Source organism: Phoxinus phoxinus (assembly GCF_949152265.1).
Source record: "Phoxinus phoxinus genome assembly, chromosome: 5".
Lineage (NCBI taxonomy): Eukaryota > Metazoa > Chordata > Actinopteri > Cypriniformes > Leuciscidae > Phoxinus > Phoxinus phoxinus.
In genome coordinates this window covers 26221563-26236062 of record NC_136880.1, presented here as the reverse complement: position 1 = coordinate 26236062, position 14500 = coordinate 26221563, and the positions used below count along the sequence as shown (strand labels likewise).

General features: G+C 38.1%; 1 protein-coding gene across 7 annotated transcripts in view; it reads right to left on the bottom strand.

Moving 5' to 3' along the window:
• Nucleotides 1-14500, bottom strand: part of cdh7a (cadherin 7a) — a 95550-nt gene that overhangs the window by 38668 nt on the left and 42382 nt on the right. For 4 of the 7 annotated variants that reach the window (XM_079611849.1, XM_079611843.1, XM_079611848.1 and 1 more), the window contains 2 exons: nt 10746-10854; nt 10394-10627 (listed from right to left, as the gene is read on the bottom strand). In XM_079611849.1, the coding sequence (XP_079467975.1) occupies nt 10394-10594 (201 nt within the window). In that variant the 5' untranslated portion in view covers nt 10595-10627; nt 10746-10854. Of the gene's footprint in view, nt 1-10393; nt 10855-14500 lie in introns of all 7 variants that reach the window. The other 3 variants (XM_079611846.1, XM_079611845.1, XM_079611847.1) reach the window with 1 other exon arrangement.

Below are 14500 nucleotides of genomic sequence, written 5' to 3'. Positions count from 1 at the left end.
TTTATTTTTTTGCGGATGTCCCAGTCCATTTGAAGGATGACTGTTTTGAGAACAAATCCCAAAATGATGCTGGCTTTGCCAGAAAACTGTTGCTCAAAGATAAGTCCGTGCCGACTATTCTGGGCTCAACAACGACGACGCAAACTGTAAGTAATGTATTTAAAACTTTAAAATACTTTTTAAATACGCTGAATCCGCAAATGTTCTGGCTGGGGGATTAATTAATTATTAATTATTAATTAATAATTGATGCATAGGCACTGACGTTAGCCAATCATAACAGTGGGCGTTAACACTGAACTCTTAAAGGGGAAACACCCCCAAAACAGACTGTTTGAATCAGAGGATGAGAAACAGGGTGGGAAAAGGTCATAAATCACTACATTTTAAAAGTTTTTTGTAAAAAAAACTATAGTAATACTATAATTGCACCTAAGGGAAGATAATAATAAAATAAAAAAACCCATGTCATGACCCCTTTAAGGAAACATTACAAAATAATAATTAAAAATGCCCTTTTAATGCTGCTGAGAATGTCAGTATTGTTTCATTTGGACTTAAACAAACTTAAATCACCAAGACATTTGAGGTTTGTGAAAGATTTTTTTTGCCAAATTCCAACGCTTCTCACTGGATGTCGCAGCTCAGTTTAATAGCTGTCGTGTGATCGATCTGCAAGTAAATGAATCTGCTCTGAGCTTGCGCTGCGCTGCCTGTTAGGCCGAGCTTATAAGTGGTCTGTGCCGCACAATTCAGACAAGTTGCGCTGTTTAATTCCGCTTTGTAGCATTTGCCGTTTGATGTTTCTTATTTGCCATACGAATGTCAGCCAATAATCTAAGAGAACTTAATTTGCAGTGGAACCAGTGGGGCCTCTAACAAAACTTAATTGCTGGGAAAAAGTTCCCAAAATGCAACATTTATTCACAGTCAGGACTCAGGAGCCCTGTTTATGTATGCTTTGCATGTGCCTGTTCACCTTTAGTATAGTGTAAAGCATTTCTCATCGCTTCTTGTCTCAGAATAACAGCTCGCATTCTTTGCATGTCTTGGCAGACAAATCCAAGTGCCGTGCCGTTTTTTGTGCTTAAAGTTTTGATGGTAAATCCAAGGTGACAAAGATATGAATAAAACAGGGAAGTGGCATTTTCCCATCCTGAGCCATTACCTACTGTAGCTACAGCTTCACCTAAACTCACAGTGGTACTCATGTTGGTGACGCTTTTTAAAGAGACAGAATTAGCTCAATATGATTTTTTTCATTATAATAAAGCCATAATGGAATCCGATATTACAGAAAGAAACTAAAAATGAAGCATCCACCAACAAGACATTATGAAACAAAATAGATAATGACATTTGAATGCGTCTAATCAGTTAGACTTAAATCCCTTAGCTTTAGAATAGTGGTGCTAATGAAGCATGGAAGCTAATTGCAATAATGCTAACCAGCAGCCATGTGGAAAACTCGTAATGTTAGATGATTCTTAAACAAACTAGATGCTGAGTCACTGTGCTAACCTCGATGTGTGGGAGTTTCCTGTTCTGTTCATCAGCCTGAAACAGAGCGCAGTCATCCTCAAAGAGCAATGCTAATCATGCTATCACTGCAAAAATAGGTTACCCTCTCCTTTAGGAAATGACAGAAAGAATGAAGGTTGTTTGATCTAGTACTTGAAGCTAAAACGACTAGGAACATGAACATGAAGTAGGCCTACCGTTGCCATTCGGAGTTATTTTATCATAATTTATTAACTTGCATAAAACCATTGTCTTACTGTGGTGTTTACCAACTTGAGGAATTTTAAATCTGTTTTTATTGAATTACATAAGTAATTATAAGTACTTTTGAAAATAATTACAAATGACAAATTAAATAAAAAAAATCGTATGTTAAAATTGAATTATAGAAGCTAATATAGCATATCAAAAAATAAAAGCAAGTAGAAAATAATGAAGAGAAACAATTAATATATTTATCATAAGTAATATTTATCAAGCTTGTATATTTAGGTTCAGTAATTACACTTCAATGACAATTAATAGGTACTTTTCATTGCCATTAAAGTGAAATAACTGAACATAAACATACAAGCTTGATAAAAATGATCATTGTAGAAGAAAATTTCAGGTGGCACTTAGAGGCTTTTGCATCTGAAGTCTTCATATTACATGCAATGAACAGAGTGCTTTCTGTATTTAAGAGTATCTGAATGTGATTTTTCTCTTTCTGATCTTTACTGTTATTTGATTGTTACTGATGACATCATAGACATCAGGAGATCTAGTAAGCTGCATTCACACTAATACACATATATCTTTTGAAATACAAGATGTGGTTTGTCTTGTCTGTTTTAATTCCTTGAGACATAACTGATTGTGTTTACAGTACATTCATTTCACGTAAAAAAAAAAACCTTTTGAGATGCAAGTACATTTAACCATTTAAACAGAGTCGCACACAGCCGCCTGTACGAGCACTCTTCCCAAAGCGCACGAGCATTTGAAATTGAAAGCAGCCTTCTGTCAGTGAGTTTCATATTTTAAAATATAAGCCCACTGCATTCCAAACGACATAATTGATGCCTTCGTAGAGCATTTGTAATAAAAAATACCGGCGGGAGAGACTGCACACGTAGGCTATACAAGTTTTATATGCAAGCGTAACAAAGCAAAGCGTGTGTTTCTCACAGCGCATATCTTATGCAATGAAGCCAGTGAATGTTGTTATAATTCGTTTCAACCTCTCTCAAAACTTTATGAAAGATTATTTTAAAGAAGGTTCGAGTGGTGTTCTGAGGAATTGGAAGCAAGTAGAATACGGGTGTTTCTAAAGCACACGCAGCGTCACAGCGCATCTGGTTAAAAACTAAGCTCAGAATCCAGAATCATTGGAGAGAGAGTGGCAATGCACCGATTTTTTTCTCCCACCGCTAATAAGGAATGTTATTTTTTAGTCGAATGATCCTGTATCTAGTTAGCATCTCACTATTGCGCCTGTGGGAGTGGCCAAATATGCAATGGTGTAGAAATAGGTGTTGATCTGATTCAGTAGAGGCAATCTTTTGTCTCTGTCAACAGATGTAGAAGACTGAAAATTTCAAATGTATACAAGATTTAATCCAAAAGCAGGTGCAAAGACATAACCGTGTGTCCAACAAAAACACATGATACAACTAAATACACAGAGATAATAAAATTATAACGAACAGGTGTGATGATTAGATGAGATAGTGATTAGATGAGATAGTGATTAGATGGTGTCCATGACAACTGCTGACTGGCGGGAAACTAAGTGACTTATGAAAACAAACTGAAAGTCCATGAAAACAGAAACTAAGAACAAACAAAACTGAGCACGTGTGACAGTCGCACTATTACGTCATAATGTGACGAAATGGGTCGTTTTCGGAGCTTGGTTTCAATAAAATATGTTTTCGGATGAACAAGAAAGTTTTGAGTTCTAAAACTTGCAGGATGTTTTAATAGTACAATGACCTCTTGCATGTCAAAAAATCAAGGAAAATTGTATTTCTCAATTCATGACCCTTTTAAAGTGGAAAATAGGAGAAACATTGAATTGATCAAAGTTAGAAGGCTGATCAATCCACAAATCACCTACAACTTGGATATACTGTACTAACATTAACTGTAAGCATGGTATTTTGGCAAAAATATGGTGATAGACATATTGAATACTGTAGGTATATAAGGGAATATATTTACAGTATTTTAGTTAGAATAGTTACTTTTTTTCCATGAACTCCAAATGTATGATACTATGTGAAAACAAGTACATAGAATCAAGGGCTGTAGAATACAAACTTGTCACACCATCAGAATATTGAATTATTTCCCTATAATAATTAGGTTTTAAGTTTACACTTCTTACAGATGTTACTGTTGCTAATATATATTAAAAAGAAAATGTGTGTTTTTGATTAATTATGTAATATTATTAGTAACTGTAATTATTTGTGAAATTAAATAGTAATATGCGAATTAGGATGATTTGTTTTGTCCCTTCCCTTGGCACTATCAAATCTGGTGCCACTGCTCTCAAATGTTAGTCTGGAGCCCTTCATCAATAATCAATAAATCACTGGTACACATTTAGAAAAAAAAAAGAAAAAAAACTGCATTCACACCAACTAAACAAATCCAAACTCATATTTTTAGCATAAAGGACTGAACTGAGGCATGTTTGTCAGCCATCAATAATCGCTGTGTAAGCACATAAGCATAGACACGCACAGTCTCATTAAAGCGACAATTGCCTCAGAAATACCCTTGGCTCACCATTTAAAGGTGAAAAAAAACCTAGCTTGGCATTCCGGAGCTGTTTGTACATCAATGCTTGCTGTTTGCGACTCTTATGGATAACGACAGAACCGGGACATGCATTGTCTTCCCTGTTCCAAGCTCAGATGATGTAGTGCTGTCCAATGTCATTTTCCTTTGCTTTTAAAACCATCTTACCACCCCGGGTAATCAAGAGCCAGGCTAAAATCCAGTCTATAATAAAAGGCAAACGACTGATTCTGTGAGGAAAGGCAGTCATTTGTACTTGATAGCTTTTTACATACTGGATCTATTTGCCTGTGCCTTTCAATACGCTTTCGTGGTGTGGGAGTCTTCCCCCTGTTGTAATATTTCACCTGAATCAACACCTGCAGAGTGCTATATAAATGCAAATGGTATTTTATTGTGTTGTGGAGCTGCTCTTCGCCAAGGAGGTGCGAGCCACATCTCTCCCTTATTGTGGAGGATTCCTTATTCCCTGTCATTAGATTCAGTGGTGTCAGCTCATATCACTCTCCATATGAGAAAGACTCTGCCAGATTCTATTAAAAAGCACCTCTGCGACTAGACACCCTCAATGCCCTCAGCCTTAATTATCTGAAAAGACACAATTCACTTTCTTTACCATCTCCATTTGTGTGCGTTCGGGTGCAAACTGCAAACCCATACTTGCTGATTGTATATGTGCGCGCACACATGCTCGCAGGGTTGGCACCAGAGCCCAGGCCGTGACTGCCAACCCAATGACTTTCATCTGCACTGATGACAAATGGCCGTGGCATGGACCAGTACGGACTGGAAGCAGATGAAAAGCGGCCCATCTTCTCCCGCACTGCATTTAATTACCCAGCATATGTTAGAAATCACTCCAAAGAGGATTTGGGGGAACGCTTGTTGATCTGCAACATGAAAAGAGCTCTTTCTCTTCTGTTTCATTTTGTTTAATTCAGTTTGCGCAAATCATTGATGTGGTGGGAGGGCGGGCGCGACGGAGGGCGCGTTTAATCTGCTCGGCCTGGCTGACGAAAGGCTTCCCGGTGGCCAGAAGGGGAGAAAAGTCTAGATCTCTCATCCTCGCCGCCGGGTTACAGCGGCACTCCTGGTCTGCTTCTTATTAAGCGCGCATTTAGAAGGTGAGCTACGAGTTGTTTTTGGCAGGCTAGGAAAAAGGAAATGCAAATGTGCCATGACGGAAATCGGCCTGGGAACGTTCCCCACCTTGCTATTGCACAAACTGCACCATCAAAGGATCCCTCCCAATTAGAGCTGGATTCAAAGCCTTTTTCTCTTGTGTACTCAACAAATATAGGCAGAATATGATCGGACATTCAACACCCAGCTGAGGGATTTAAACCGACGGGCCCTGCACATCTTATGATGCTCAAAGATGAGAATGAGAGGGCAACAAGCAGCTGCGAGTCGTCAAATCAGTGTGATTCCGAACCAGAGGCAAGGTTTTTAATTACGCGGTAGGATAAAAGTCCGGGAAACTTGGAATTGCGATGGAACTATTAATGACATCGGACACTTGTTTATGCTTATTCCGAAGTGAACTCGCCTGGAAGTACTGTAATGAATGTGTACTTTCAGTGGAGACACTGGGGTCATTTCTAATAATTGTTGATATTACTGAACTCACCCCGGAGACACGGATATGCATTATTCATCGCGCTCTCTTTGACATCCCTCTCGTTTGAGCATTTTATTCAAGCTGGACCTATCATATCCATATTCATCAGGCTGCAAAGAGGTCACCATGGGCAATAATCCCAGTCGCTGATGGTACGATATCAAGATGGCAAAGACATATTCATTAAATTCATTCTGGTATAATTTCACTGATAATAACGGGTGAGCAGATTGGACTGCTGTATGTCAGACTGCCTGTTTGATTATGAATAAGCCGCTCTGTACGCTTCTCTGCTCATTGTTCTCAGTAACAGAAAAAACTTGTTTTCCAGCATGAATCAAGAGTGAGAAACAATCAATAAAGCATAAAACCAAACGAAGAAAATGTTATTTCAAGAGTTAATTAGAGATGGAAATGAAAGTTTTCTTATGTTTCTTACAAAGGCTGATTGAAACCAAAGAAACAAAGATATAAATGAAAAGATGAAGATAGTTGATGTGAAAATTGCTTCAAAAGGTTCTACTCTTTTACTCTCTGGAAGCATCAAAGTATTTCTTCAATCAGCCTGGAGTCTCGACATCAAGTCTTTGCCTAGGAAGTGTGTTTGTCTCTTTATAGGAGCACAACGCATCTTTCCACTTTCTGCATGAACATACAAATCAGGTTGTTAGAAGTTAAGAGCATCATCAAGCCAAATTGCTGCTGAAAAGGTTTAGTCTCTTGTCTCTGTTAGATCAGGGTCAAAAGGTCAGAAGCCTTGCAACAGTGTGCATGTCTACCTTTTATGTAAAGTTTTTATGTTATGATTGATATTGCAATTTACATGAAACACTAAAATACATGCAATTTACATTATTTACATGTATTGAAAATCAATAAAAGATTTTGGTCCCAGACTTTATATCCTGCTCTTCTATTTGCCTCAAACCTCAAGAATACAACAACTATCCAATTGTGTCCAATGGTAATAGCAGAGTAGCGGTACACTTACTCTCGGTCATACACTCTCAGAAAAAAGGGACAAAAGCTGTCAATGGGGAGGTACCCTTTCGAAAGGTACATATTGGTACCAAAAGTTATTAGTACCTAAATAGTACATTAGAACATTTGGTACACAGAAGACAGCTTTTTTGTACCATAATTTCTGAGAGTGTACCTATGCTCACCAACAGATGCTCACTCTGGTGAATTGGGCCTCTAGAACATTTGCTTTTTTATCATTATTATCAATGTTGAAAACAATGTTGTTGTGTTGCTTATTTTTGTGGAAACTGTAATAAACGTATTCTCTGCCGAATAGAGAAAAAAGTTCAAAAGAACAGAATTTATTTGAAATAGAAACCTTTTGTAATAGTATACACGACTTTAATGTCATTTTTGATCAATTTACGTGTCCTTGCTGAGAAATTGCTGAAATTCTTTTTTTGTCAATTTAAAGTTACATTTAAATAGTGTTAAAATAGGTGCTAATTCAGCAATATTAATAATATGTATTAACATAAAATCTGTAAATATAAATCAACATATCAGCCTCCCTGCCCCCCAGATTTCAGCATCAGCCATAAAAAGAAGTCCATCTCAGTCAACCACTACTCTTAACTTTATTGTTTTGCTGTTGATATCATCAAAAGGGGCATAGGCATAAACAGAAAGAAAATATGAAAACGGTCTATAGATCTTATGGTTAGTTGTTTATGAGGACCCTGTCTTTTATGTTTGCATTATGCCACTCTTATCTTGATGAACAAGACCATCTTTCATACTCACTAGAGATCAAAGGATGAATGTCTACATAAAAGCCAAGAAATAAGAACAAGCAGCCAGCCAATGACCATCATACAGAATACATTCAGCACTTGAGACGTGAAATTTGAAAGAGAAACCAGGAGGAAAATGTTATTGCTCAAAGGTCGCCCTTTCATAGCTTAATGGAGTTCTCAGTTCTGCCTCATCAACTTTGTCTGAGATGTTTATCCTAGAATTTGTTAAAATTAATTAAAAAATAGACGCAAATGTGTCATATGTTGACATATAGCAATAGAGGTATAATATTAACACCTCTTTCTAATGAGAACCAAAGCATAATCTCTGTATGGTCCAGGAGAAACATATGAGAGCTTCAAGAGATTTTGCGACTTCTCTTTCCTATGGGAAGATAGAGAGATAAGTCACCCTATACTGTACATTACTCCGCTGATCATTATTCAGAACGGGGGAAACATTTGTGTTCAGTCACTTCTCTTTTACCCGGATCCCTCTGGCTAGAGTGAATTGGAGATGAGCCAAAATCTAATAAGGTTCAACCTGGCTGTCAGGGTTTTGAGTGTGTGAAGGTAGAGAGGTGTGTGATGTAGTGGCTGAGAGATAATGTATTGTAAAAGCCAAGGATAGTAGAGCAGGTGGCGTGTTGGAGTATCTGGCTCATTATCCTTAAAACAGGAAAGCGCTTGGCTGTCTTTGCGTTTAGCATCGAGCTAACTACTTACAAGCCTGTGCGTATAAAGCAATCACATTGCTAGCGGACTGGAGCCAATACATAAAAGAAAATACGCTTCCTTTTGTGATGATGCTTTTTTTCCTCTTTGTGTGGCTCATTTACTGTAGATCACAGTACGACTATAAAATCCACATCGCATCAAAGAGGTTTGATCAAACACTACATGTGATATTCATTAAAAACATGATCATCCACATGCCAAAGAGTTCTGATCAAACAATGCATCAGATATTCACAAGCTACACATTCATCTACAGACTGTCATTATTATGAGGGAAAATGACTAAAACACTTTAAAAGCCAATGCCCGGGCTTTGATGGAACAGCATACATCAACCCCTGTCTTCTCTGTAAATTAATATTAGCAAAGCTTTTAAAATAGCTTCAGAGTAATGCTATATTACTGATTCAAATGTTCACATGTAGGAAATATGCAGCCAAGAGCATCTGTTCTTCACATGCACTTCATTAAGGAGCTTGATTGACACATCTTCACAAAGTATTAAACCTCACCATGACAGAAACATGAGACATGTGTATGCGAGGGTATCTGTTTCACTGTGCCATAATGAGAAATGCTTTCTAATTGGCACTGCAGATATAATGCTGCTATATCAAAACATCAGTTCAGAAAATGTGACAATCAAAAGTGTTTAAACTTTCAAGCACGTCATTTTTTCTGTTATAAATTGTATTTTTTTCTCACTCTCTCTGATGTGTCGATGCATTCAACAAAGCGCCTTTGCAGCCTTTCTACGGTTCCAGTTTTTTTTCGTTTACTAAAGAGTAATGTTTGAGTTCTGTGTTTTATTTTATTTTAGTACCACATATCTTCCTTGTGATTCCTCATGATACAACTCCTTTAAAATGAAAACTTTCTCACAAAAGCAAGAGTCTGTCTTAAGAGGCCTGCATATGCCAGGTCTATGCACAATAGCTAGCTACTCATGATTAATTAGCATCACATGTTTAGCAGAAATAGCGATCATGTGCTAAGGCACGAGACATTGCCAGACACTCCAGAGAAATAAGTCTGCGACTGGACAGCTCTACTGGCTTCTGGGCACCCCAAGTACATTATCTAAATAAACATGTCAGCTCAGTTAACAGGCAGCCACTGGACGTGATCTAAGATCCCCTTAACACCTGGTATAAACATCCATTTCGGGTGATTTCTTTGAAAAAGAACACTGCTAAATAAGAGTGAAAACAAAAGCCCAATTTTTTTTTTAATTGTGCAACATCAACTACTGTACATTCAGAGGTGAACGTAGTCACACACTGACCGAAAAGTGACCACACTGTATCTGACCAAAAGTAGTCAGATGCACACAACCATTCAAAAGTTTGGGGTCAGTAAGATTTTTTTTATTTTTACTAATACTTCTATTAAGCGAGGATGCAATAAATTGATCAAAAGTGACAGTAAAGACATTTATAATGCTAAAACAAGATTCCTATTTTTATCTCTATTCAAAGAAAAGAATGTATCACGGTTTCTGCAAAAATATGAAACTGTTTTCAACATCGATAATAATAAGAAATGTTTCTTGTGCACCAAACTAGCATTTCAGAACGACACTGAAGACTGGAGTAATGATGCTGAAAATTCAGTATCATTTCTATTTTAATATATATTAAAAGAGAAAACCGTTATTTTACATTGTAATAATATTGTTTTGATCTAATAATACAGCATTGGTGAGCATAAGAGACTTCTCATCTTATAACCCCAAACATTTGAACAATCCCAGGTATTCATTTTAGCCTTCTCAGTATTTTCTAAAAAGTTCCGCCTTTCTGTTGAAATGTTTTAAATTTATGAATTTCACATAATGCATACAACATAGAATGAAAATAAAAATTAAACAATAGAGCTCAGCCCTAGTTGTCATCAGAAATGGCCTCAGTGCACTAGACTTGGTACATAAAATATCAGAGGCAGAGGATATATTTTGCTTTACCTTGCCAACATAGAGAGGTTCATCTCCTGTGTATTCCTCCAGGACGAAGAATTGGTTCCACACCCAGTTGCGCTTGTGTCTTTGAAGGGATGCGCCCACACTAGCTCTGATGGGCCTCAGGGAAGCTGGACGGAGCGGGACAGAGTTCAGTGTCATCCCCCTGCAGCCCACGTCCCACTGAGCCAACAGCAGCATAGTCATCACAGTCAGTCCAGTCCACACTGCAGAGCCTATCTGCATCATTTGGATGAAAGGATGAAAGTAAAAAAAGGAAACAAAAAAAATACACTCCTCCGTATTGAACGGGCACCAGAGATCTTGAGGCTAAGAAGTTGCTCCTGGGAAACTGTACCCCACTCTCAAGCACTGGCGCGGGTATCGGGATAGAGCAGACCGTCTGACCGGTGATTGATGGGAGAGACCACAGGAATGAACGATGATTGTAGCTGAAGCTCTCAAACCTGCGGTGAGAACAGACATCAGGGGGAGAGGTTGAAAAAAATCAGAGTGAGAGAAAAGAGTCAAAGAAATTTACAAAAAGAGAGTCTGTCAGCACAGATACAGACTTGATGCACCGTCATTTTTATAATATCACTTCACATTTGAACCACAGATTTAGACAACATGACTTTTGGCATTTCAGAGGTTGCAGTCTGAGATGCAGGTGCAGGCAGACCACTACAGGTGAGCAAAACGGACATTCAGCTCTTTCCTCTGGATGGGCATTTGACAGCACTGCTGAAAGTGGAGCACATTAATCTTTAGGGCTGAAGGGAACCGGGGTGGGTGGGGGAAACAGACGGAAGGAGAGGGATAGAGATCCAATGCAAAGGTTTGGAGAAATAAAGCAAATATGTACCATCCCAACAAAGGAGTGAGCATACAGTGTACTTATCTTATGCAAGGCAGCATATGGGTCATGTCAAATAAGTTTAAAACACATGTTCTCTGTATTCATGATGGTGTCATATGGTTTTGAAACCATTTTATATGGCTTTTTTACCATTCTCAAAAAAAAGGTTTTCATTTAATACAAAATTAATAATAATGTCAAGTGATCTATCAAGCAAAACGTAATAACATTTACCTTATATCTTGAATGTGTGTACACATCTTATTCTTAATCATTAAAAAAACTTAAAAAAATATTTTAAAAAGGTTAACACCACATGACATTTTACAGCCTTAACTAACCTTGCTTTGTCATAAAAAGGTCAAATGATCTTATTAATAAATATTAATGAGCAGAGATGCATCTTTTTTTAAAGAAATACTAACAAAAGATTATGCCAAGTACTTAATGGTTTCTTTTCAAGAATTGAATTATTTTAATAAGGCCTTTTCCCAAGAGTTGTACCATTTTTAACTTCAAAATATCTAAATTAATTTAAATTTGAATATTCATAGAAGTGGTATAACATGTATGAATTGCATTTTAATGTATTTTTAAATAAACTAATAGTTCCTGACAAAATAAAAATGAGCATAATTTCTTTGACCCACGGTTTATCATCATCATACTTCACAGGTATGTTCCATTATATTATTCTTCATTTACCAATCACTTTCTAATCTAATGTGACTTTTTTTTACTGTGTGAAACTTTTCCTGGGGTTGGTTAAGCGCTTTGCTCAAGAGCACAATGGCAGTGGCTCATGAATGGACCCATCTGGGGTTTGAACCTACAACCTCCAGCTCAAGAGCTGCTACTAAGAACTACAAAGCTGCACTGCACCTTAAAAGTGTGTTATGTAAGTGACACTGGATTTTTATATTGTATAAAAACCCTCATGCTCCAAATTGCAAAGGAGGACTACAATTTAAAAGTGTGCACTCTAAGTTGAAGTGACAAAATTCCAGGCACAAAATTCTCCTAAGGGGTCCCTGGAGCTTCTTGGTCCGAGAGAGCCTTTTAGGTGTTTCTAACATCCTTTTAAAGTGAAACACTTACAAGTCTGGAAAAAAACAGTTCAAAAGGGATTTGGGTAGAGCACATATACGTTCTCTAGAGAAATCTGTCCTTCCAGCAGTTCAAACCAACAGCAGCAGGATTCACGCCTCAACAGCTTATTTTGATGTTGAACGGGATGTCAAATCTCCACAGAAATCCTTCGTTGTCCGAGAAAAGATGAGATCTGACCTACGCTTTACAGAGAGAACAACTTCCATATTGGGTTTAGAGTGCGTGGCAATTCAAAACTACGCCATTATTGCAGAATGTGCATAAGATTCATTATATTTCTTGCAGGTTTAGGTGGGCTTCAAACGATGTCACTGTTTCAAAGTGTTAAAGTGTTCGCATCGTTAAAAAGTGTTGATGGTAATATAGGGTTTAAATAAAAGCTGTTAAACACATCTGCAACATTAAAGCTTTGACAGATACTGTAACTCTGCAAAATAATAGCATAATTGAAGCGTGAGCTCTAAAGGTGAACAGAAGCATCCCTCTGGGATTCCACTCCCTCCTTGTATTCTCTCCAAGCTCAAAAGCACCAGCGCTGCTGGAGAAGAACAGAACGTCTTGCGCTTTGCTTCAGAAGACCACAGTGCCAGGACCCTTCAGTGGGGAAAAGTCTCATCTAAAGCCTGTAATCTCTATCATAAGCTTCACTTTATAGGGGAATTACAAGTGCTTAGCAGCTGATTAGATCTCTATGCGTTTGACTGAGTCGATTCAACAAAAAGTTTTCAAAAATGGTTGACAATGGGTATCAAGAAAGCACAGTTGTGGCAAAATAGTCCTCCACACATCTCAATTATCTTTGACCTCCAATAGTTTCATTGAAGTGCTACATGACACCGCTGCGAAATAAAAAGAGCTTTGAGTCTGGAATGCTTGTAGCGTAGCGCAGGCTAATAGAGAGCTGGAAGGTGATATGGATCATTTATCATTCGCTTGCATTAAAACACAGCAAACAAGGACATAGGAAACAAACCCAGGGATTTTTTAATGCTCTGCGTCTGAAGCAATATCTTAGGACAAGTTTGCTCGACTAAATTGCTTAGGACCCAGATTAGGACTGAAACTATAATGAAGGAAAATGATAACACAATACGCAAATGAATTTTTTCCAGAAATTAGCACGAGGGCTGCGTGTCACAATCATGGTTATACCTTCGCAACATCGACACCATCATTGAACTGAACTGAATCAACATTGATTTGACTTTAGCTGTATAATGCCCTCTGAAAAGCATTCTGAACTAAACTCGTTTTATAATTGATGAACTTTGCAGCATTGACAGTTATTGAACTGAATAAACTGAAAGTTGAAACGGATGGCTTCAAAAAAAAGTATATACCATCAATTAACAATCTATGAGCTCACGACAGGTCTGTCTTTAAAGTTTTACAAGTTATCGTTGTCGTTCCCCTATGGAGAAAATGAATGGAGCTTTTACTTCTGGAACCCAACTCTTGCACTCTATCATCTTCTGTGCTGCTTAACAGCTTAAATTGAAATTGTTCCATAATTGATGAATTTTCAATGTTATTTTTCAGTTTGAAGCTTCTTTGAAACAATCTGTATTAGGATCCATCACAAATCCTTTTTGGTTTTATTTGATTATTCTCTGATTATTTTGGATGGATCAAATAATGGATCGTGACTAAAAAGCTATTACGCATTACTGTACATTACAAGGCGACAATATGCCATACCATGAGTGCACTATATTTGTTTCTCTTCTCCGTCCAGCCCCCCACTATCATTTTTCCCCGCCCGAATCTGCTCGCTGTCAGGCTTGGCTGAGGCCCCGGACTTTGTGTTCAGCACAGATCGCCCAAATGGTCTGGGACAGGATGATGAAGTCTCATTAGCCCCCCATGCCATCTGACGAGAGGAGCTTAGGCTTCAGTGCAGACCGCCCTGTGAGAGAGCGCCCACAGCCACAGCCAGAGACTCAGCTCCAAAAACCCATCTCAACACACTATCTAGTCATAGCCCCCCTGCGGTGCAAGAGCGATTGTGGCACGCACCAGGGACAGTATGCTCCAACACAGAGCAAAGCAAGGCTCCTGGCATCTGGACATCAAACACAGCACATTGCGGACTGGTAGCATATGGCCTTCTTATTATGGCTGCCCTTCGCTGTGCAGACTCTTGA